Source organism: Oratosquilla oratoria, chromosome 12 (genome assembly GCF_046742065.1).
Source record: "Oratosquilla oratoria isolate Oo_2021 chromosome 12, ASM4674206v1, whole genome shotgun sequence".
In the NCBI taxonomy this organism is placed as follows: domain Eukaryota; kingdom Metazoa; phylum Arthropoda; class Malacostraca; order Stomatopoda; family Squillidae; genus Oratosquilla; species Oratosquilla oratoria.
In genome coordinates this window covers 63494593-63520949 of record NC_134788.1, presented here as the reverse complement: position 1 = coordinate 63520949, position 26357 = coordinate 63494593, and the positions used below count along the sequence as shown (strand labels likewise).

At 39.3% G+C, this 26357-nt stretch overlaps 2 protein-coding genes across 2 annotated transcripts in view; one reads left to right on the top strand and one right to left on the bottom strand.

Moving 5' to 3' along the window:
- Positions 1-26357, top strand: part of LOC143031926 (uncharacterized) — a 493007-nt gene that overhangs the window by 218412 nt on the left and 248238 nt on the right. The window lies entirely within an intron of this gene.
- Positions 1234-19030, bottom strand: LOC143031907 (uncharacterized). The gene is made up of 2 exons (XM_076196274.1): positions 18853-19030; positions 1234-5607 (listed from the first exon to the last, which is right to left on the bottom strand). Exon 2 carries the CDS (start codon positions 5225-5227, stop codon positions 3194-3196), a length of 2034 nt encoding a protein of 677 aa, XP_076052389.1. The 5' UTR covers positions 5228-5607; positions 18853-19030; the 3' UTR covers positions 1234-3193.

Sequence of the window (26357 nt, the reverse complement as noted above, 5' to 3'; positions counted from 1 at the left end):
ATACCTCCTAAATTTGGCCTTCTATGAATAAGATAAATGATTAGGGATATATATATATTTTTGCACTAATTTTGTATTTCAAGAGTCCTTTGTGTGACAATGACAGAGCTGACAGAAATATTTAGTATGTATTTTATATTCATATATATATATATATACACACATATATATATATATATACATATATATATATATATACATATATATATATATAAGCCAGTAAGGAACAATTACATTTAACCTAACTTTAAAAATAACTATATATAAAAACAAGTCCAGTACTAATTCCCAACATTAATTCTACCCTCTAACTTCTTCGTTCTCCTCTTGCATTTTTGGCATTCACCCACTCATTATACACATTATCTAAATTTATTGAATTTCCATATAATTTGTAGTTTTTCACTTATATAAACATATCCAAATGAAATTTTCCTAAATGGTGTCACAGTCTGCATTAGAGACAAGAAAGGCTCCTTTAATATTCATCAACTTTTCCAAGTCTCAGAACTTCATTCTGAAGAGCAACCAATACTTTTTTTTGTGTTAAATTTTATATAATCTTGTATCTAATTTTTCTTGCAACATCAAACTAAATATTTCTGTAGCATCAGCAAGAAAATCATGATAGTTAAGACAAAGGGCAGTAACACATCCACTACCAGATGAAAAATTACATTGACCATTCTTGTACCTCATCCTCAGGGAAACTGTCCTGTAAATGGGTGGAACATTTTTCATGATTTCATCCAGCCATTCTTCACTTGCAGTACTTTTTCCCTTCACACCCTTTGCTTCATTTGAATCTGACAACAAGATCCACCAGTTCTATGGAATTCTGTTATTTGTATATATTTTATTCACATTTGTAAATCTAAAAATAGCTACATATTACAACCATATCTGTGTGCACTACTTACTGGACATAGTTGTTGCCTTGTTTTGTTTCCTGTTGCTTACTTTTCAATTGAAGTAGAAAGTTGGGATGGATCTTTCCAACAGCTCCCTTTCATCTTAATTATTATGATTTTTGCTTTGGCATTGTTTCAATGTTCCTCTATTATCCAGATATCTCTACTATTCCAATGACTTGTAGTAGCCATTTTTTTCATCAGTATATTCTTTGCTCCTTTTGTTATTCTTGAAATGTAGGTTTCTGTATGAAATAACAGCGATTTTCTTTTCCAAATGGAATTTGAAACATAAAAAAACACATTGAGATTGTATCAAGTATTCAGAATTTTTAATTTGAGGGTACAAAACTAATAACATGCTTCTAGATTTATTTCATTGGATTGAACTAGTACTGGTGATGTATAACTGCTGAACATACAAAAGATCTCAAAACTATGTGTAAAATTATGAAATTGTACACTTATATTTCATAAGTCATTGACAGATTCTCAAAATCACATTATTTTTGTTTTGAATTCATTGTTATGAAATTAAAGGATTAGTATCTTTAATTACAATATTTTAATTTGATTTCCAAAACCTTATGCACACACTTTTTCCTTTGTATGCTAGTTGTGAAATGTGTGCACAAACACATGCACAAATCTTACAAGGAATATTTTTGATCACACAGGTCACACTGGAATGGCTTCTTTCCAGTGTGAAACGATTGAGACCTCCTTTGCAGAAAGCACAGTCACACAGGTCACAGTGGAAAGGCTACTGTCCTGTTTTTACATAGTTGTTTTTTATGGAAACAGCTATGCTTATAGTGACCCGCTTTTGTATCTTTCAGCATCCAGTTTGATCTTAAATTCTTGTATAGTTTTTGCACTCTATCTTTCATTGGGGGAACCTGTCTCTCTGTCCTTGTTCTCAATTTTGTGAGTTTTCAATTGTGGGGGGATCACATATTTGAGGTGATTCTTTTGTGATAAAGTTGCATCGCACAGGAATGGCTTCTCTCCATTGTGGGTCCTCATATGATTTGCGAGAGAACCCTTTTGTGAGAAAGTTGCACCACACACTTTGCACATGAGAGGCTTCTTTCCTGTGTGGGTCCTCATATGTTTTATGAGAGATCTCTTCTAAAAGTTATATCATACAAGAATGGCTCTTCTCCATTGTGGGTCATTATGTACTGTCAAAGTCACACTGGATAGGCTTCTCTCCTGTGTGAGTCATCATATACTTCCTGAGATAACCCTTTTGTGTGAAAACAGAATCGCACATGTCACATTGGAAAAGCTTCTCTCCTGTGTGCAAGATTCCCCTTACATGAGAAAGCAGAATCATACATGTCGCATTGGAAAGACTTTCCTCTTGTGTGGGTCCTCATATGCCATGTAAGAGAACCCTTTTGTAAAAAAGGAGCATCACAGAACTCTTCTGTGGGAAAGTAAAATTGTACAAGTCACAGTGGAAAGACTTCTCTCCTGTGCGGGTCCTCATATGCTGTATGAGGGAACCCTTTACTGAGAAAACATAATAGCACAGCTCACACTGGAAAGGCCGCCCATCTACATGGGTCTTCAAATATTGTGTGAGAAACCTTTAATAAGAAACAAGGATTCACAAAGGTCATACTGGAAAGGCTTTTCTCCTGTGTGGATCATGTGTTTTTTGAAGTGATTCTTTTGTGAGAAAGCTGCATCGCACAGGTAGCATCACAATGGCTTCTCTCCAGTGTGGGTCCTCATGTGCTTTCTAGAACAATTTTGTGAGAAACCAGAACCACACTGATCACATTGGAGAGTCTTCTCTCACGCGTGGGCCTCATATGTTTTGTGAGATAATCCTTTCATGAGAAAGCAGAATCACACATCATATAGGAATTGTTTCATTCCTATGGATCATCACGTGATATTTGAGGTAATTCTTTTATGAGAAAGCTTCATCACAAAGGTCACACTAGAAAGGCTTCTCTAGTGTGGATCCTCATATGCTTTGTGAGATTAATCTTTAGTGAGAAAGCAGAATTGCACAGGTCACACTGGAGAGGCTTCTCTCCTATGTGGGCCCTCATATGTTTTGTGAGATGACCCTTATGTGAGAAAGCAGAATCACAGAGGTCACACTGAATAGGCTTCTCTCCTGTGTGGGTTTGAGATTACCCTTATGTAAGAAATCAAATCCACACAGGGCACACTGGATAGGCTTATCTTCTGTGTGGATCATCATATATTAGATTACCATTTTGTGAGAAAACAGAATCACAGAGGTCACACTAGAAAGGCTTCTATTCTGTGTGGTTCTTCACATGCTGTATGAGATTATTCTTATATGAGAAAACAGAACCACAAAGGTCACACTGGAAAGGCTTCTCTCCTGTGTGGGTCCTGATATGCCGTGTGAGATGACCCTTTTTTGAGAAAGCAGATTCACACAGGTCACACTGAAAATGCTTCTCTCCTGTGTGGGTCTTCATATGCTGTGTGAGATGACCCTTTTCTGAGAAAGCAGAATCACACAGGCCACACTGGAAAGGCCTCTCTCCTGTGTGGGTCCTCATGTGACGTGCAAGAGATCCCTTTTCTGAGAAAGCAGAATCACACAGGCCACACTGGAAAGGCTTCTCTCCTGTGTGGGTCCTCATGTGCTTAGTGAGAGAACCCTTTTCTGAGAAAGCAGAATCACACAGGCCACACTGGAAAGGCTTCTCTCCTGTGTGGGTCCTCATATGCTGTGTGAGAGAACCCTTTTGTGAGAAAGCAAAATCACACAGGTCACAATGGAAAGGCTTCTCTCCTGTGTGGGTCCTCATATGCTGTGTGAGAGAACCCTTTTGTGAGAAAGCAGAATCACACAGGTCACACTGGAAAGGCTTCTCTCCAGTGTGGGTCCTCATATGCTGTGTGAGATGACCCTTTTGTGAGAAAGCAGAATCACACAGGTCACACTGGAAAGGCTTTTCTCCTGTATGGGTCCTCATATGCTGTGTGAGATTACCCTTTTCTGAGAAAGCAGAATCACACACATCACACTGGAAAGGCTTCTCTCTTGTGTGGGTCCTCATGTGACGTGCAATAGAACCCTTTTCTGAGAAAGTAGAATCACACAGGCCACACTGGAAAGGCCTCTCTCCTGTGTGGGTCCTCATATGCAGTATGAGATGACCCTTTTTAGAGAAAGCAGAATCACACAGGTCACACTGGAAAGGCTTCTCTCCTGTGTGGGTCCTTATATGCTGTGTGAGAGAACCCTTATGTGAGAAAGCAGAATCACACAGGTCACAATGGAAAGGCTTCTCTCCTGTGTGGGTCTTCATATGCTGTGTGAGATGACCCTTTTTGGAGAAAGCAGAATCACACAGGCCACACTGGAAAGGCTTCTCTCCTGTGTGGGTCCTTATGTGACATGCAAGAGAACCCTTTTGTGAGAAAGCAGAATCACACAGGTCACACTGGAAAGGCTTTTCTCCTGTGTGGGTCCTCATGTGCTGTGAGAGAGAACCCTTTCGTGAGAAAGCAGAATCACACAGGCCACACTGCAAAGGCTTCTCTCCTGTGTGGGTCCTCATATGACGTGCAAGAGAACTCTTTTGTGAGAAAGCCGAATCACAAAGGTCACACTGTAAAGGCTTCTCTCCAGTGTGGGTCCTCATATGCTGTGTGAGATGACCCTTTTGTGAGAAAGCAGAATCACACAGGTCACACTGGAAAGGCTTTTCTCCTGTGTGGGTCCTCATATGCTGTGTGAGAGAACCCTTTCGTGAGAAAGCAGAATCACACAGGCCACACTGGAAAGGCTTCTCTCCTGTGTGGGTCCTCATATGACGTGCAAGAGAACTCTTTTGTGAGAAAGCCGAATCACACAGGTCACACTGTAAAGGCTTCTCTCCAGTGTGGGTCCTCATATGCTGTGTGAGATGACCCTTTTGTGAGAAAGCAGAATCACACAGGTCACATTGGAAAGGCTTCTCTCCTGTGTGGGTCTTCATATGCTGTGTGAGATGACCCTTTTCTGAGAAAGCAGAATCACACAGGCCACACTGGAAAGGCTTCTCTCCTGTGTGGGTCCTCATGTGATGTGCAAGAGAACCCATTTCTGAGAAAGCAGAATCACACAGGCCACTCTGGAAAGGCTTCTCTCCTGTGTGGGTCCTCATATGCTGTGTGAGAGAACCTTTTTCCGAATAAGCAGAAACACACAGGTCACACACAAAAGGCTTCTCTCTTGTGTGCCTCCTTGCATGCTTTATGGGAGCATTCTTTTTTGAGAAAGCTGAATCAAACAAGTCATACTGGAAAGGCTTCTCTTCTGTGTGGGCCATCAAGTGATTTTCAAGGTGACAGTTTTGTGTGAAAGCTTTATCTCACAGGTCACACTGGAATGGCTTTTCTCCAATGTGGGTTATCATATGAAATTTGAAGCGATTCTTTTGTAAGAATGCTACATTACACAGATCATATTGGAGAGGCTTCACTCCTGTGTGGCTCATCATATGCTTTGTAAGAGAACCCTTTTGTGAAAAAGCACAACTTTACACCTCACAATGGAAAGGCTTCCATCCAGTGTGGGTCAACATGTGATATCTAAAATGACTAGTGATATAATTGTGCCACAGATGTCACACTGGGTCCTTTTCATTGTATGACAAGTATGGAATCTGTAGATAGCTCTTCAAAGGAAGTGATGATGTTTACCCTCATCCTGAAAAAATGGAATTATATTATTGACATCTATCTCTGAATGTGTGCAATATATTCTAATAGGACACTGGAAGTTTTGTGCACAAACTCTCTCATACTCAAATTTGTACCTAAACCAACCATTTGTATGTGCCATGACCTATCATAAAATAGGGTGAAACACTAACAGATATGGAGCTATCATATATTCCATTCTACTTTTTCATTAGAAATGTGAAAATCATCCTATAGCTTCATGCATACTCATTCACCCAAAACCAAAATGACTCAAATTTTGCTTTTTCATCATGTCATGAGATTTGGAAGCTGGCCCCAACAGTCATATTTTAATATAACTTCATAGCATTCCATGTTTGGGCTCACAAGACCTGAATCTAAACCAACTCAAGGAAGGTTTATTCAGTTCATCTAACTCAAATAAGTTACACAAGTCACATTGTTTAAGACACACAAACCAAAGTTTAGAGTAGACATCTAGAACGAGCTCTGGAGTGCAGTGCTTTTTCGATAAGTTGGAGGAAACATCTAGGTGGTGTCATACTGGGATAGGGGAGCTTTGTCTATCAAGTGACCGAAACGATAGAGTAAATTCACTTAGTAGTTAAAGTATAAAATGGAGGATGATGAGGGTAGACAAAAATATAATGAACCAACAAAGAAAAGACTAGAAGTAAGCAGGGTTGAATCACCATCAGGTGTCATCCCAGGAGTTGGAACATGGAAACATCCAAGAGGAATCAAAGGTATGAAAATATTCCATTTTCAGGGTTCCCAAAAGAAAGTGGAATACTAGATAGAGGTATAGATTTGGAAAGGGAAACAAGGTATACAAATATTCTAAATCAGGGAATTACAGAACTAATAAATGAAATTATAGATCTGAAAGCTGAATACAGGACAATGTATAAAGAAGTGAATGAGTTGAAAAAACAAAATGCTGAAACTAACAGGGAGCTCAATGATCTAAAAAAAGGAATTGAACACAGTCAAAAGTGAAAATGAAAGAATAAAAAATGAAGATACTAACAAAAGTGAGGCTTTGAAAAAAGAAGTAAAAGAACAAATACAAGCGGTGACTGAGAAAATTGGAGAAACCATAAACGAGATACATCTCCAAGAAATAAAAAATAAATGGAAAGTGGAAGAAAAAAAAAAAAAAACTTTTAAAGGTATTGGACACATGGAAAGAATGAGTGAAGAAAGATTAGTAAAAGAAGTGTGGAAGGCAGAGGTGGAAGGAGTGAATATGAGGGGGCATCTTAGGATGAGATGGATGGATGGGGTGAAAGGGGCATTACAAAAGAGAGGAATGTCTGTGGAGGAAAGACGGGGGAGGACAGAAGACAGGGGTGAATGGAGAGGGGTTGTGTATAGATGATTCTGTGATACATGAGGGGGAGTGGGTGGGGGATGGGGGGTGAGGAAGTATGTATGAGAAAAAAACAAAAAAAATTAACACAGTCCGAAAGGATTTCTCCCCGTCTTCTCCTTTTCTGCATGAGGTGAGGGGGGGTCGCTGAATTTATGAAGCAGCCTTGCTGTGGATGTGATGTGTCTTGCAACACTGCTTCTGACCCAGGGTAGTGGACAGGATGCAGGGATGACCCGTCATCCAGGAGGTGCCATGATAAGAGGGAGGGAGGAGGGTGGAGGGGAGTGGAATATATAGGAAATGGAATGGGTGGGAGTGGTTTCTATGCTTTTTTCTTTTTGACTACCCCCCATGTAGGGGGAAAAAGCCGTTGGTATATGTATTTCTCTCCAACCTGTGTTTCTTTATTAAAGAATTTTGATCATTGTTCTTTTATTCCACTTTAATAAGTTTTCTCTGTCAAGGACTTCCATGCCTTTCTTGATTCTATAAATGGCCAATAAATCTCCTTTTTCTCTTCTTTGTTCCAGAGTTGGTAGTTCCAATTTAGACTATCTTTGTATGTCAGTTCTGAAAGAGTTGGGGACATCTTTGTCATTGCTCTTTGCATTCTTTCTACATCTAGGCTTTCCCCCTACATTATAGCCAAAAAGAAAAAGGCATAGAAACCACTCCCACCCATTCCATTTCCTATATATTCCACTCCCCTCCACCCTCCTTCTTATCTTGGCACCTCCTGGATGACGGGTCATCCCTGCTTCCTGTCCACTGCCCTGGGTCAGAAGCAGTGTCGCAAGACACAACACATCCACAGCAAGGCCGCTTCATAAATTCGGCGACCCCCCCTCTTCGTCCCCTCATGCAGAAAAGGAGAAGATGGGTAGAAATCCCTTCGGGCTGCATCAATTTTTTTCCATACATACTTCCTCACCCCCCATCCCCACCCACTCCCCCTCATGCATCACAGCATCATCTATACACAACCCCTCTCCATTCAACCCTATCTTCTGTCCTTCCCCGTCCTTCCTCCACAGACATTCCTCTCTTTTTTAATGCCCCTTTCACCCCATCCATCCATCTCATCCTAGGACGCCCCCCTCATATTCACTCCATCCACCTCTGCCTTCCATACTTCTTTTACTAATCTTCACTCATTCTTTCCATGTGTCCAAACCGTCCTCATATCCTTTCATCAATCCTATCTCCCAGTTCCCTTTCCACCCCTGTTCTCCTCCTCACCTCCTCATTCCTTACTCTATCCAGCCTAGTAACCCCCATCATACTTCTCAGACATTTCATCTCAAACACATTCAAACTCCTTCTCTCTTCCTCTCTCATGTTCCTTGTTTCTGCCCCGTACAATGCTGTTGGTACAATCACTCCTTCATATAACCTCCTCTTAGCATCCATTCCCAGATGTCTATTTGTCATTACATTTTTTAGTCCACCAAGGCATTTACTTGCTTCTCTCAATCTACATTCTACCTCCACCCCCACTCCTCCCTGTCCTGCCACATTCGCACCCAAATATCTCAAACTATCCACTTCCTCCAGTCTTTCACCCTTAATACTCACCTCCAGCCTGCTGTCACTCTCTCCCCTTGTACATCTCATCACCTTACTTTTACCCACATTTATCTTCAGCTTCCTTCTTTCACACACCTTCTCAAACTCTGTCACTAACTTCCTCAATCCCTCCTCTGATCCTGCTACAAGCGCAGTGTCAAGAGCAAACAACAACTGGCTCACCTCCCATTTTTCTCCATTTTCTTTCTAATTGCTTTATATTTTTCTCCATTTTCTTTCTAATTGCTTTATATTTTTTTTTGTGCTGGATGTCCATAGTGTCGCAGTGTACTCCGATCTTGGTCTTATCAGTGTGACTAATATGTCTTTTACCATTACTTCATTCAAGTAATCACAAGCCACCTTTATTGATCTTAGTCAATTGTAGGGTTCTCCGACTATTTTGTTTATGTACTTGTCTGGGGACATGTCTTTTTTAATAATTACTCCTAGATCCAATTTCATATTGTCATGATATTCTTTTTTAACTTTTTCCAAACTCTATTATACTATATTTCTTAGTGTTGAAGTTCACTTCCCACTTTTGGCTCCATTCCCTGATTTTGTGTAGTGATTCAGTCTTTTCTGTACAGTACTTACTTTCTTTAGTGATTCTGCACTGTCTGCAAAGAAACTCATAACATGAATTATTCATATAGCATGAGTTATTGTCCCTTCTCCCCTAGGGAGAAAATCCCTAAGGAGACTAATTTCCCCCATTTTGTCCCTACTTATCCTTTCCCCCCTGGGCTGTTTCTCCCCTTGTACCCTAAATGTCCCTAACAATTTTTGTTTCTTTCTTTTCTTCTTTTTATTCTTTATTTAGATCGTGAAACATTGGTGGGCAAAAGAAAATGGAAATTAGGAAATGGTTGAAGATTAAATTGAATTGGTCATTATTATGTGGTTTGGCTTGTGAGTTAATTGGTCATTATTGTGTGGTTTGTCTTGTGAGTTAATTTTATTATTTACTATTTACCTGTTTATTGTTAAACTATACCTACACATTTATTTATTTATTATTATTTATATTATTTATTATTATTTATATTATTTATTATTCTATTTTTTTTATTCATTATATATTTTTTTGCATCCGACCTAGTTATGGACTAAAAGGTCTCCTGTTGGCATGCTCCGCCTTTGTAAACCTTTGTAACATTCTACACCTTCATCCATGTCATTTATATATATATACATATATATATATATATAGCAAAAATTATCAGAGCTAATACTGAACCTTGTGGGATTCCATACACAACCATTCTCCATTCACCCCTATCTTCTGTCCTCTCCCATCTTTCCTCAACCGACATTCCCCTCTTTCCCAATGCCCCTTTTACCCCATCCATCCATCTCATCCTAGGTCGACCCCTCATGTTCACTCCTTCCACACCTATTTTACTAGCCCTTCACTTATTCTTTCCATGTGTCCAAACCATCCCAATACTCTTTCATCAACCCTATCTACCAACTCCCTTTCCGCCCTCATTCTCCTCATCACCTTATTTCTCACTCTATCTAGCCTAGTAACCCCTATCATACTTCTCTGGTGCCTCATCTCAATACACATTCAGACTCCTCTCTTCCTCTCATATGTTCCATGTTTCTGCCCCACAGTGTTGTCAATACAATCTTTCATTTCTTAGTTTGATCAATATTTGCCACTTAGCCATTTCTTTTCCACCTTTTCCAAGCTTTGTCTCTTCTATCTTTTGCCTCACTACATTTTTTGTTGTACCAGCATTTAATGTACACCTCTTCCTGTTTTTGTTCTGGTATGTATTTATCCACTCCTTCATTATAGATTTCTTTTAATATCGTCCATTTCTCTTACATCTGTTTATCTTCATTAAAGAAATTTTCCCAATTCACTTTTTGAAAGAATTTTCTGATTTTCCCAAATTCCGTCTGGTTGTACATTAGCCTTCCTTTTTTGCGTTTCTCATTTCTTCACAAATAAATTTCCTCTTTTAGTTCAAATTCAATTAGTATGTGGTCACTCTTCCCAATTCATCTTCTTCTATTCCATTTTATCCACAATTTCAGGCTCTGATGTAAATGTCAAGTCTAGTCCCAACAGTTCCTCATTATGTCTATATCTGGTATTCTCTTTTACCCAGCAAGTCACTGTGTATTCAATGGTTATGTCCAGTAGTATATTTCCCCAAAGGTCCTCTCCACCCTTCACTGTCATCTCCCAACATATTTCCTTAGAGTTAGTCACTCATAATTACTAAGTTTCCTTTCAGTATTTCATTTAATGCATGCCTTGTGTCTTCCAACATATTATTATGTTATAAGTTAAGCCTACTATGTGTGTTATACAAAGTATACACAAGAATTCTAATGAAGTGGCTTAAACCGTACACAGAACAGGAGTTGGGGGAATATTAGTGTGGATTTTGGTGAAACAGATCAACTATGGATCATATTCATACAGTCCGACAACTAATGGAGAAATATTACGAATATGGTAGGACCCTATATCAGCTATTTGTAGATTTCAAACAAGCATTATGATAGTGTGCACTATCTACAGGAAATCTTATATAAGAATGATTTATTGAAATGGGACAATGGAAAAACAAGAGGACATGAAAAGAAACTTAAAAAAGATAGTTACAGAAGAGATCTGAAAAATAAAATAGCTTCCCACACAGTGATAGATACTTGGAACAAATTAGACAAAGAAGCAGTGTGTACAAACACTATTCAAGATTTTAAGAAAAAACTTGATGCTGAGAGATACAAAGATGGGTCACCACGAGCATGGCTCCTTTCCCGTATAATACAACTAGGTAAATACAGACCATCAATGTGGCACATAATGGCAGAACTAAATATTCCAGCTAAATTAATATCCCTCATTAGAATGCGCTACATACGAAGCAGATGTACAGTAAGAGTTGGAAGGAAAGATACAATTTCAATATACACAGTGGCCTTAGGCAGGGATGTATGCTGTCACCTTTACTCTTTAATCTTGCACTGGAGAAAGCAGTCAGGCAGATTACCAACCATCCAGGTGGAGCTAAGTCATCCAATGGTCAGATAACCCACCTTGCTTACACCAATGATGATGTGGTGGCTAAGACCGTGGAGGAAATTAACAAGATCTTTACAGTATTCCAGAGAACAGCAGAACAAATAGGCCTAAAATGATGAGCAGAAAACAGAAATTATGAAACTAAGTAGAAATGGCAATTACACACTAGGAGAAGAGTAAATTGGATCACTATGTGTGAAGAAAGTTGACAAGTTCAAGTACCTGAGATCCACTTTCAGTGAGAGAAATTAATTGGACGGAGAAATAAACGACTGAATAGCTGTAGGAAACAGATGTTACCATGCCCTGGCACCTGTAATGAAGAGTTGGACCATCAACAGAACTAAGATAAAAACATTTAACATTGTAATAAAACCAAAAGTCCTGTGCGGATGTGAGACATGGGGACTGACAAAAGAAAGGGAGAAAAGACTGGAAATTTTTTAAAACAATATCCTGAGAAGAATCCTCGGCCCAGTATATGACAAAGAAAAAGGGAAATGGAGACAGACATAATAGGGAAATTAGAGATCAGACTGGACAACCATACATTCAGGATGAAATACGGGGAAGAGCAAGGTGGGATGGACACTGCCTCCAAATGGAGGCAGACAGACTACCAAGGAAGGTGATGGAGGGAGGAATAGAGGGCAGACAACCATTAGGGAGACCCAGGTACAGATGGATGGATGGAGTGAGGAAGGATGTGAACAGGGTGGCAGAGGATAGAACCATCTGGAGAGGCATAGTGAAAGTGGGGAAGGGCTGTCCAACCTGATAACCAACAGAGTAAGAGAGTAAGTTATGGAATCTCTTGATTTCATACAATATTTCTATACCTTATTTCCCTTTCCAAATCTATACCTTTACCTAGTATGGCACTTTCTGTTGCAAACCCTGAAAATGCAATATTTTTGTACCTTTGATTCCTCTGAACCATTTCCATGTTGCAACTCTTTTTTGGGATGACACCTAATGGTGATGCAACCCTGCTTACATCTAATCTTCTCTTCACTGGTTCACCATATTTTTGTCTATCTTCACCATCCTCCATTTTCAATTGTTACCACCAAGTGGATTTACCCTAATATATCATTTTGGTAATTTGATGAACATACCTCCCATCCCAATATGATACCAACAAGCTAAAAGTGATCTGGACATTTAGGTCATATGACCTGCATCCAGTATCTATGCAAGATTATGTAAGTGAATATCAAGAAGTTTTTACTCCCAAGAATATCACAACCAGTGCATATCAAATTTAGAGTGAACTTCATAAATTCTTGATTTTTGTACTCTGGAAGACAAGATGGAGCCCCATCCCCATTAAGAATATAAGAACAATGTAAGCAAACAGGATGCATATGTTGATAAACAAAGAGTCTTGCCAGTCTCATTTATTCTCTAAATCACTACCAATGTTGATGTTAATTTGAGGTACTTACACATGGGGCACATACTTAGAATAATAAGAGCTAGCCAGTGATCATATGGGTCAAAATTGCAGCTGCCAGACCAGCAAACATCTTCATAACATATAGAAGTGTTTGCTTGTCTTAAATTTCTAAAAATTCATGCCAAAATAACTATTAATTTGCACTACTCATAAATGGGGTTCAAAATTCTCAATGATAAGAGCTAGCCAATGATAGAGGTAAGAATTGCAGATGTGAGACCTGGCCTAATCTATTCTAGTCCCTTGGTAAATATAAAGATTTTTTTTTTTTTTTCTAACAGCTACTGACATTACTATTAGTTTGCAGGGCTTATATCTGTGGTTCAGAATACATCAGAATGATACGAGATAGCCAATGGTACTATAGGTAATTGACGCTGTGAGACTGGCAAACATTTTCATAAATATCCACACTACCCTTACTAGGTATGTGTGAACCTGTGGACAGCGCTACCATTGTGAATGTAATGTTTACACCTCCATCTTTTGTGGCCCGTTTAAATGGGTATGCATCAGTTTGAATGCTTGTAGCATTCAGCACATTCACAGGATTATCAAATTGTCTTTTTGTTCTGGAAGTGTATGCCCAGTTAAAAAAAAATAATAATAATAGTCACCAATTTAAATACAAACTTGGCTACTATCCATTACAAATTAGTTTTTTGAGTAAAAATCTAAAAATAAAGTGCCTATATATGAATATTTTAATGTAATATTCCTATTTTTTAGCCAGTTTTCTCCTGGAAATGAGCAACTGTAAGATTGTTGGTAATGTGACAGCTGTGCCTTAATGCATAACATGTAGGCATGTTCTCCAATACTTAGTCATGTTTGTGAACACATGATATAATGGAGATACTTCGCGTAGTAGTCATAGAGGGTGTTGTTCACAAAAAATACTTACATTGTTATGGTATGAATTTTAAGATGTTGGACAGGCTATGCTATGCCTATTACATAGCCAGCTATGGCTATGATAGCAAGTATATTAAATAATTCTTAATAATATGGTTAGTATTCCATGTCCATGACCATGAGAAGTCTCAAGACTAGTAGAGGTCTAGAGACAAGACAAATTTTCTTCTGGGTTTCATGATGATGATGATGATGATGATGATAGACATGAGCTGTTGAAATAAGGCTGTTTATTCAGATTATCATGATTATAGATAACATGATTAAACAAAATAACTCCTTTGAAAGTAAAAAGACTTTATTATTTTTTCTATTTCAGTAAATTGGTGTAAAAAATAATTTGCCGATTTCAACGTAAATTTAAGTAAGGTCTTAAGATAGTTGCAGTATTGACTGGTTAGTGTACTGAGAGGCAATCTAAGGGTAAGGGCTAAGGCACCTATATATGCACTTTAAATGTGATAGTAGTTCTTTTAGCTACAATACATTGATGGAACATGTTACAAGATAGGTGTTAGTAAGAATTGTATAAAAGGAAGGTCCTGCATTGTTGTTGACATGCTCAGGTGATGTGTTGACCCATAAAACTTTCATATGACAAGTTGCATGTCAATTGGGCCAGGGGTTTGGATTTTATTGATTAGCTGCCATGACAACATGAAAGGTGTTAGTAAGCATAGTATAAAAGGAAGGTTCTACATTGTTTTTGACATGCTCAGATGATTTGTTGACCAATGTAACCTTCACATGCCAACTTGTATGTCAATTGGGCCTGGGGTTTGGATCTTATGGATGATTATCTCTAAATTGACAAAAGTTGCCATGGCAACATGATAGGTGTTAGTAAGAACGGTATAAAATGAAGGTCCTGCATTGTTTTGACATGTTCAGATGATTTGTTAACCCATAAAACCTTCACATGCCATGTTGCATGTCAATTGCGCTAGGGGTTTGGATTGTACTGATGATCATCTCTAAATTGACAACTTAATAGTTGCCATGAAAAGGCAAATTTGGTATGAGGGAGATGTTCCACATTGTTTTTGACATGCTCATGTAATTTGTTGACCCATAAAGACCAGATATTGCAAATTTTAATAAAATTGGACCAGTGGTATAGAGTTTATGTATTTCTTTACCAAAATCTTTACAAATTACCACCTTTAATTATAACCTTTTTTATGGTAAAGTCTTGCAAACAATTCGGTATAAAAAAAAAAATAATAATAATAATTAAAAAAAACTGTATCTCCCTGGAGAATGGTTGTATATGGATGATGTTGCATGAGGTGGAATGGGTGGGGGGATAGGTAGTATGTGTGAGCAAAATTTGATGCAGCCCGAAGGGATTTCTCCCCGTCTTCTCCTTTTATGTATGGGGGGACAGAAAGGGGGGTCACCGATTTAATGAAGCAGCCTTGCTGTGGATGTGCTGTGCCTTGCGACACTGCCTCTGACCCAGGGCAATGGACAGGGTGCAGGGATGACCCATCATCCAGGAGGTGCTAAGATAAGAGGGAAGATGAAGGGGAGTGGAGTGTATTTAGGGATGAAATGGGTGGGAATGATTTTCTGCCTTTTTCTTTTTGGCTACCTCCCTTGTAAGGGGGAAAAAACCTTGGTACATGTACATACGTATGTATCTAAGAAAATTAAAAAGTATTTTGTTTCTAATGAAATTGTCTTTCATATACAATAATAATCTAAGGGGTCATTTTTTTTTCTTCAAATTTTTGTGCCCATACTCATCATGAAAAGGCAAAATTGGTATAATGGAGATGTTCCACGTTGTTTTTGACATGCTCTGGTGATTTGTTGACCCATGAAACCCAAGTTTTCAAAATTTCAATAAAATTGGCCCAGTGGTTTTGAGTTTATGTGAACTTCTTTACCAAAAACTTTACAAATTACCACCCTTAATTCTAACCTTTTGTTATAGTATAGTATAGTCTAGCCCAGGGGTTCCCAAAGTGGTCAATATCGACTCGCAGGGGTCGATGAGATCATCCAAGGGGTCAAAAGGGGGTCAGTACATTGCTAGGGGGTTGAAAGGGGTCAGTAAATTACTATGGGGTTGAAAGGCAGTCTTTAAAATTAAATAGTTGGCATGAAATTATCATGTTCTCTTCCCGTACTGAAAGAGTGAGAATAATCAACCAAACAATAGTGTAGTATAATGGAATTTGGAAAAAGCAAAAACAGAATAACAGGAGCATATAAATTGGGAGAAGAAGGAATAAAAAAAGTAGAAAATGAGAAGGACCTGGGAGTCATTGTTATGAATAATATGTCACCTGAGAAACATATAAATAAGATTTTTGGAGAAACTTATAATTTAATAAGAACAATCAAAGTTGCATTTACATACCTGGATGAAGAAATGGTGAAGAAAATCCTAATCACACTGATAAGACCAAGATTGGAATATGCAGCAACGATATGGTCACCAAGTACAAAAAAATGTATAAAAAAACTTGAAAGAATATAAAGAGCAATTACAAAACTGGCACCAACACTCTCAAAACTATCATATGAAGAGAGACTAGAAAAACTTGAACTACAGACACTAGAGCAAAGAAGAGAGAGAGGAGATTTGATAGCTATTTACAGAATCATGAAAGGCATAGAAATTACTGACAGAGAGAATCTGATAAAATGGGATGACAGAAATACAAGAGGACACGGAAAGAAAATAAAAAAAGACAGCTATAGAAGAGACTTGAAAAAGAACAGCTTTCCTCACAGAGTTGGAACAAGTTAGATGAGAAAGTGGTGTGTGCAAAAACAATACATGAATTTAAAAATAGTTTAGATAAAATGAGATATGAAGACGGGACCCCACGAGCATAGCTCTCCTTCCCATAAAATACAACTAGGTAAATACAACTAGGTAAATACATCGTGAATGAACATCAAGATGACGAGCTTGTGTAATATTATTGGCTTAAATATCACTTATAGTAATATAATACAGAATATGTAATATTACTCTTAAAGCTAATGGTAAATTATGAATATTTATTTTAAAACATTTATGATTATGTATATGTGAAAGTATCTGTATTATTATTGGAACACCATCGCCTTGATGAATGTTGCCATTTGGCTCTTTTATAACTGATCAAAATAAAAAATAAACAAATAGCATAAGTAAAATCCACAAACACGAAAACTGTGACTATGGTACTTTAGAATTACCATAAGTGATTTATGAGACCAAACAAGTTAAGAATTAAAACAATATATCAACAACAAAAATGATATTCATAATGATGATAATAACATTATTGATAACTAAAATAATAATAATAATAATAATAATAATAATAATAATAATAATAATAATAATAATAATAGCATTAATAACAATAACACCAATAATAATAATAAACTGATATAAATCGTGAATTGATAGTTTGGGGGTCTATAGAAATGTTTAAACTTTACTAGGGGGTCGATGAGCTGAAAAGTCTGGGGCCGTATACACAAAACTTTTTTGTTAGCCTTAACAATCTCTGCTAGCTAACAGAAAACCACTAAAAGTTATACACCAATGCTTAACTAACAACTGTTAGCTAGCAAACAGTTGTTTGTCAAGTACCGCTAAACAGCGCTGAAGTTAGCAGCTTATGAACATGTAAATGGATGTATTATCAAAAATTGCACACATAAAACAGTGTTATTAATGCAGTTGTTCAGAATTTATTAATAAAGTATCATGATAGCACATAGATATCGTATGTATGGGTTTTTAGAAGTACTTATTAACCAACGACAGATATTTTTGGACGAAGGCGCATTGTACAGGCGGCCGTGCCACAGACAAATCTTCCGACAGAAGACTCAACAATAATTTCAGAGGACATAGACATGGCAGAAGAAACAGAAAAAGAAAAGGAAGCCAAACTTGTCACAAGAGGAAACACTCCTCTTGATCAACGTGATTATGGAGAAAAAATAATAATAAATGGGCGATTCAAGCCAAGTTTAAACCACAAGGATAAGAGGGAGGCATGACAAAGCACGTTGATGCTATGGTATTGTTTTCTGTTTACATATAAATGTTCATCGACACTTGGAGCCCCAATTCTAATGTTTGTGCCATCTATGGTACCCACAACACCGGGAAACCTACAGTTTTCCATGAACTCTGCTTGTTTTACTTGCACTTCTTGGCGAGTCAATAGGAATTTTACAAACTGAGTTACAATATTTGGTTCTGATAGTGCATCAATTGTTTGAGTAATGACACGGCTGATTGATGCTTGCGAGGTCCCAAATTCGTCACTGCTGCATTTTACCTGTGGCTAAATATCATAGGGTAATTGCCACCTTCGTCTCAGGACTCGGTGGTCGATTGGGATTGAAGTTTGTCCCTCACTAAATCAGCCATTTTTATTATACCAGCACGGTTCATTCTGAAGCGTTTGATGAGTTCGTCATCATTGTACTCGTTAAATATGTCCCGTCGCTGTCGATAAACTCGCAGTCATCTTTTTAGTTGTTGTTGCTCCGCCATCTTCTCTACTAACAGGAACTTGTTAAGAGCTTAATAGTCCTCCTCAGCACTTTTATCTTAACAGTACTTTTAAGGCCCTAACAAGTTTTCTGTATCACTGTTAGTGCTTAACAGCTAAATGTTAGCCTTAACAGGAATTTGTTACCCTTAACAGCTATTTGTTAGTGCTAACAAGTTTTGTGTATACGGCCCCTGGCAATCCCTGGTCTAGCCAAAAACTCGGGATAAAAAAAATTATTAGATAAAAAAAATTGTATCTCCCTTATTCTTTAAGTTATTTAAAAAGTATTTTCTTTCTAATGAAATTGTCTTTCATGTGCAAACAAGAATTTAAGAGTTAAAAAAATTTGTGCCTGTACCTACCATTGCTCAGAATGCCAAATGAGAATTGAAGAGTGGCAAATGCGAACATACTACGGATGCACTAAGCTATCTTACCACCATATCGCTGCATTTTCGAAATGAAGAAGACACATTTGTTTCACCTGTACAAAGCACAGCTACGAAAACAAGCTCTATGAATAGCTGAAGGAGTGCAGCTCAATGCTTGACGGGTTATGACGTCATATGTAAACAAACAAGGTGGAGGTGTAGGTTTTTTTAGATTTCCTCTATTTCTCTATTTATATTTTCTGTTCTGTTTTATATTTTATATCTAATATTTTTATAGATCATATTTTGTATTTCCTATTTATTTATTTATTTGATATATACATTTCTATTTTATATTTTCATTTCATATTTGTATTTGCTGTGACGAATGAGATGAGGAGGAGAACGGGAGTGAAAAGGGAGTTGGGAGATAGGGTGGATGAAAGAGTATTGGGATGGTTTGGACGTATGGAAAGAATGAGTGAAGACAGACTAGTAAAAGAGGTGTGGAAGGAGTGAACATGAGGGGGTGACCTAGGATGAGATGGATGGATGAGGTAAAAGGGGCTTTGGAGAAGAGGGGAATGTCTGTTGGGAAAGGACAAGAGAGGACAGAAGATAGGGGTGAATGGAGAATGGCTGTATATGGATGATGTTGTGATGTATGAGGTGGAATGGATGGGAGAAGGGGGTGAGGGAGTATGTGTAAGAAAAATTTGACGCAACCCGAAAGGATTTCTCCCCGTCTTCTCCTTTCATGCATGAGGGGACGGAGAGGGGGATCACCGATTTAATGAAGCGGTCTTGTTGTGGATGTGCTGTGTCTTGCGACACTGCTTCTGACCCAGGACATTGGACAAGATGCAGGGATGACCCGTCGTCCAGGAGGTGCCAAGATAAGAGTGAGGGAAGAAGGTAGACGGGAGTGAAGTGTGATAGGGTTTAAATGGGTGGGAGTGGTTTTCATGCTTTTTTTCTGCCTCCCTTATATGGGGAAAAAAGCTTTTGGTATATATGTATGTGTATGTTTTTATGTTACTATTTTTTTTATTTTTTCTATTTTCTGGGGTATTGGCTGCTTGTTATTGTGGCAAAGTAGCATGGAGTTGATACTTTAGGGTCTATATGGGGCACCCCTACGGACCAGAGTCACACATCCTTTTGTCTATGATAGACGAAAACTCTGTTCATAGAGAAATGATGACACTTTTATACTACGACTGTCCCTCCGTTATGCTGTCCCCCAACCCCTTGCTGCTGTCATGTTCCATTTCTCTGAGTATTCATTTTCTGTGGTGGGGGGAAAGAATACTGCCACCAAGTATTTCCACTTGGATCGTAAGAGGCAAGAAGAAAGGGACGGGGATTGGGACTAGGCATCCGTCTCCTTGTAGCCCCACAGGGGACATTCCTAAAAGAAAAAGTAAAGGAATAAGAGGGTCTAGGAGTTTTCCGACCAGCACCCTAAGGTTTGGGTCTTTTAATGTGCGTGGATGTGGTACAGATGAGAGTAAAAGGGAAGAGATAGGTAGTATGTTTGTGAGAAGAAAGATGGATGTGTTGGCTTTGAGTGAATCTAAGTTGAAAGGGAAGGGTGAGTGTAAGTGGGAGGTTATCAGGAGTGAAGAGAGGGCGAGGGAGGGAAGGGGTGGCTATTCTAGTAAGTGAAGAGATAGGTAAACGTGTAGTGGAGTGGAAGGAGGTTTCCTCAAGGATAATGTGGATGAAGGTGAAACTGGGAAAGGAGATGTGGGTCTTTGTAAGTGCATATGGGCTTGGCAGTGAGAAGAGTGTAGAAGAAAGGGAGGCCTTTTGGATAGATTTAAATTAGTGCATAGAGGATTTAGGGAGAAATGTCAATGTAACAGTACTGGGAGACCTTAATGCTAGGGTAGGAAATGGTCCAATTGATGGAGTGAGTGGGAAATGTGGAGTTCCAGGAAAGAATCATAGTGGAGAGTTGATGGTGGAAATGTGTCTAGAGAGTTGATGATAGCAAATACAGTGTTTCGGAAGAAAGTCAAGCATAAGTACACATGGGAGAGGGTGGTGGATGGGAGGGTGGTAGACAGAGAGTTAATGGATTATGTAGTGGTAAATAGGATTATGATAGGAAGAGTTAAGGATGTACATGTGCTAAGGGGGGAGGGTGGGGGGATATCAGATCATTTTTTGGTGGAAGGTAAGTTGAGAGTGGAGGATAGATGGAGAAAGAGGAGAGGGACAAAAGGTAGGGAGGTGCTTAGAGTGAACTTTTTAAATGCAAAGGAAAAGGAGGAGTACAAGAAGAAGCTGAGTGAGGAGTGGGAGAGATTGAAGGATAGAGTAGAGCTAGGTGTGGAGGACGAGTGGGGATGGTTCAAGGAGGGAGTCACAAAGTGTGCAAGGATGGTGTGTGGAACAAGAAGGACAGGAGGAAATAGAAGGAAGGGTAGTGAATGGCGGGATGAGGATCAAAGAAGGTTGTAGAAGACAAGAAGCGAGCTTTCACAGATTGGTTACAAAATAGGACGAGGGAGTCATATGAGAGGCACAAAGAAAAGAAAAGAGAAGCACAAGGTAAAGCAGGTAAAGAGGAGAGCAGATATGAAGTGGGGTAGGAGTATGACGGAAAATTTTTAAAGTAATAAAGAGATGTTTTGGAAAGAAATTAAGAGAGGAAGAGGAGGCGAATCAAGAAAGAGAAGAAAAGGTAAAAGGTGCAGATGGAGAGATGATAATGGAAGAGAAGGCAGTAAGGGGAAGGTGGGCAGAGTATTTTAAGGAGTTGCTATATGTGAAGGGGGATAGGGAGGGAAAGATAGTTGCAGTGGGAAATTCTAAGAAAATGACCGTGATGAGTGAGGAAAATGGAGGAGAAATAGGGAAGGATGAAGTGAAGGCAGTTGTTAAGATGATGAGATGAAAGCAGGTAAGGCACCTGGTCTGGATGGATGCCATGCAGAATGTCTTAAAGAAAAAAAAGAAAAAAAAAAAAAAAAGAGGAGGTACAGTAATGGTGGACTGGCTGGTGAGGTTATTTAATCTTTGCTGGAGAAAAGGTAGAGTGCCGGAGGATTGGAGGTGTGCCTGTATAGTTCCACTTTACAAGGGAAAAGGGGACAAGTGTGAATGTGATAGTTTCAGAGGGATTAGCTTGTTATGTGTAGTTGGGAAGGCTTATGGGAGGGTCTTGATTGAGAGGATTAGGAGAGGAACAGAGGGAGTAATTGGTGAGGAACAGTGTGGATTTAGGATGGGTAGAGGTTGTGTAGATCAGATCTTTGTAGTAAGACAGATATGTGAGAAAGCTATAGGAAAGGGGATGGATGTTTTTTGGGCTTTTATGAATCTGGAAAAGGCTTACGACAAGGTAGACAGGAAGACACTGTGGGAGGTTATGCGGATATACGGGATAGGAGGAAAGCTTATCGGAGCTGTCAAGAGTTTTTACGAGAGTAGTAGAGCATGTTTCAGGATTAGAAATGGAGAGAGTGAGTGGTTCGAGGTAAAGGTGGGACTTCGTCAAGGATGCGTTATGTCGCCCTGGCTGTTCAACTTATACATGGATGGGGTGGTGTGAGAGGTAAATGCAAGGGTGGTGGGTCAGGGATTGGAGATGGTTAAAGAAAATGGAGAAAAGTGGGAGGTGAGTCAGTTGTTGTTTACGGACGACACTGCGCTTGTAGCAAGATCGGAGGAGGGGTAGAGGAAGTTGGTGACAGAGTTCGGGAGAGTGTGAAAGAAGAAAGCTGAAGATAAATGTGGGCAAAAGTAAGGTGATGAGATGTACAAGGGGTGAAAGTGGCAGCATATTGGAAGTGAGCATTAAGGGAGAGCGACTGGAGGAAGTGGATAGCTTTAGATATTTGGATGCAAATGTTGCAGGAAAAGGTGGAGTGGAGGTGGAGGTAGAATTAGATAGAGAGAAGTGAGTAAATGCCTTGGTGGATTCAAGAGTGTAATGAGGAATAGACATTTGGGAATGGATGCTAAGAGGAGACTGCATGAAGGAATGATTGTGCCAACAGCACTGTACGGGACAGAAACATGAAACATGAGATAGGAAGAGAGAAAGGAGTTTGAATGTGTTTGAGATGAGGTGTCTGAGAAGTATGATAGGGGTTACTAGGCTGGATAGAGTGAGAAACGAGGAGGTGAGGAGGAGAACAGGGGTGGAAAGGGAACGGGGAGATAGGGTTGATGAAAGAGTATTAGGATGGTTGGGACAGATGGAAAGAATGAATGAAGAAAGACTAGTAAAAGACGTATGGAAGGCAGATGTGGAGGGAGTGAACATGAAGGGACGTCCTAGGATGAGATGGATGGATGGGGTGAAAGGGGCTTTGGGGAAGAGGGGAATGTCTGTTGAGGAAGGACGGGAGATGACAGAAGACAGGGGTGAATGGAGAATGGTTGTATATAGATGATGTGATGCATGAGGTGGAATGGGCGGGGGGATGGGTGGTGAGGTAATATGTGTGAGCAAAATTTGACGCAGCCCGAACGGATTTCTCCCCATCTTCTTTTGTACATGCGGGGAGGGAGAGGGGAGGAGTCGCCGATTTAATGAAGCGGCCTTGTTATGGATGTGCTGTGCCTTGCGACACTGCCTCTGACCCAGGGCAGTGGACAGGGTGCAGGGATGACTCGTCATTCAGGAGGTGCTAAGATAAGAAGGAGGGTGGAGGGGAGTGGAGTGTATTCAGGGATGAAATAGGTGGGAATGATTTTGTGCCGTTCCCTTTTTGGCTACCTCCCTTGTAAGAGGGAAAAAGCCTTGGTATATGTATATACATATATATATACATATATATATATATACATATATATATATATATATTTACATATATATATACATATATACATATATATACATATATACATATATAAATCATAATATACTGTAGATAAGATAAAATGCATTAGTATAGTTAAATGATAAACAAACAGGTAAATGGTAAATAAAAAGTTGACAAATGAATAATAATAAATGAAAGTCAAGCAAATAATAATAGACAAATAATAACAAATGATATAAAACAAATGGCTGGCATTACAGCATCGTCCTTAGGTGTTTATCTAAACGAATCTTAAAGTTTCGAAATAAACTACATTGCACAGCCTCACCAGGAAGTTTATTCCATTCATTAACTACACGTTTGGTGAAGTTGTTTCTACCCACTTCCAAATTAAATCTATTTCCTGACATTTTGAGACCATTATTTCTTGTCAGATTCTCATTCACTGTAAAAATTTTGTCACTTTTGATGTCAATTCTCTTTAGAATCTTAAAGACCTGTTTCAAGTAATCTGCGAGTATTTTTTTTTTTTTGGGGGGGGGGGAGATATTCATGTTTTAGTCGATTTTCGTATGATTTATTTTTGATGTTTGGAATCAGCTTTGTGGCTCGCCATTGTACTTTTTCCAATCTGTCAATGTCTTTAATGAGATTTGGTGACCATACGGAAACAGCATATTCCAAATGTGGACGAACTAACAATTTATAGAGTTTGTTAATGAGAGATGGACTTTTGAAGTTAAAGAAAAAAAAAAAAAATCGTGCAATCAGTCCTAGAATATTATTTGCTTTCTCAGAGGCTGAAATACACTGCTTAGATGATTTGAGATCGTTACTGATAATTACGCCGAGATCCTCTTCTTTTTACACTTTTGTTAACGAATATCCGAATAACATGTAATCATACATACTGTTATTTTTACCTATGTGCATTCACTTGCATTTACTTGTGTTAACTTTCATTGACCACTTTTCAGACCATTGCTGTAGTTTATCTAAATCTTTTTGAATGTCTAATTGGTTTAAGTGATCATTTGCCATTCCGCACAGATTTGTATCATCAGCAAATTTGGAGACAATAGGTTTTAGTCCGTGGTTTACATAGTTTACATGTACTCAGAGGTGGGCGTTCCAAACAAATGTTCGCGAACCTTTATCCGCGGATTTGTTCGGACCGACAAAATCCCGGATTTGGGTTCGGAGGTTCGGATTCGGACCGACGTCAAAAAAGATTCGGACTTCCGGGTTCGGAACGTCTTTTTTTCTCGCGAATCCGAACCTCCGTATCCTGAGAAAAAGTCGAAAAAACGAAGACGACCAAACATTGGTTTTCAACTTTTCCGCGGCATACAGATGTGGTGACGCCTATGACCATTAGCATTGTGTTTTACTTTATCGCTTCTCTCTACTTCTATTTCAGTATGGGCGTGTGTGTGTGTGTGTCTCAAATGACCACTGCTCGAAATGTGCTCGATATGCAAACCTGTGTGACTGTGTGTAGTAATGTGAAACAAAGACTAGTAGTACTGCCTGGACTGCCCTTCTTTGAACTTGGAAATATACTCGTGGTGTTTAACTCGTTGCTTTATCTGTACAACACAGACTCGTCATGTTGTGACCACAGCTAGCTGCCAGCCAATCGGAACGCTTGTTAGTGACGCGCAGCCACCGCGCATGCGCCGGTGACTGCAGCAGCCAACCTGAGCGCTTGTTTAGTGTTTACAAATCTGCACAGTCTGCAGACTTTCTTGTCACCGCGTCCCGTAAGTTACGATTTAGTTAAAGTGCTACAATAGTCAGACATTCTTCAACCGTTGCACTGACAACACTCTGGAGAGGACACCCAAGGAGGCTAGACTACTCTACTCACATCACACTCACCGCTGACAATGGATAAGTACGTGACATCCACACCGAGGTCGAGAAACCCAAATGCTCAGTCTCATACACCAATGTCACGGTTCCAGGAGGGAGAGGGACCTCTACAGAGACTGGGACATTCTCAAGCCCTTCTTCAAGTGTGGTGTCGGCAGGGACGCCGGGTTTGCCCTCTGCGCCAAGAAAAACTGCACTGCGAGGCTGAAGCTTCAGAATGACACCAACAGCAACTTAAAGAAGCATTATGCCACCAAGCACCCTTTAGATAGTCCTGCCTTAAAAACAGCCTTAGATGGCAGCAGCAAACGTGGCCACTCTGCTTCTGGTGGTGGTCGGGATGCCAAAAGCCTCAGGCAGGGCTGTATTGAGGAGGCTATGGCTGAGAGGTTTGACCAGCAGAAGGCCCTTGACCTGTTTTATGAGGTAAGTTTTACTTTTAAAAGTTCTACTGTTTTAGTATGAAAATAATTTGATAAATTTATTAACTTTAATAAATAAAAATAATTTAAAACAAAAATTTAACTTCAAATACTCACACATCTTTTTTATGTTTCAGTGAATTATCCGCGACATGCTGCCCACCATAACAACAGAGTCAGAGGCGCTCAGGGCCTTCCTCTACTACCTGAACCCTCAGTTCAAGCTGCCGTCCAGGAAAAAGCTTGGCGACGACATCAAGCATATGAGCGCCAGGGCCAAAAATGAGCTCACCAAGATCATGTCCAAGCAGGACTACCTGGCCACCACTGCCGACAGCTGGTCGAGCCACAACCGGGCCTTCATAGGCTCCACAGTCTCGTGGTTGGACAAGGCCACCCTGGAGAGGACGACTGCAGT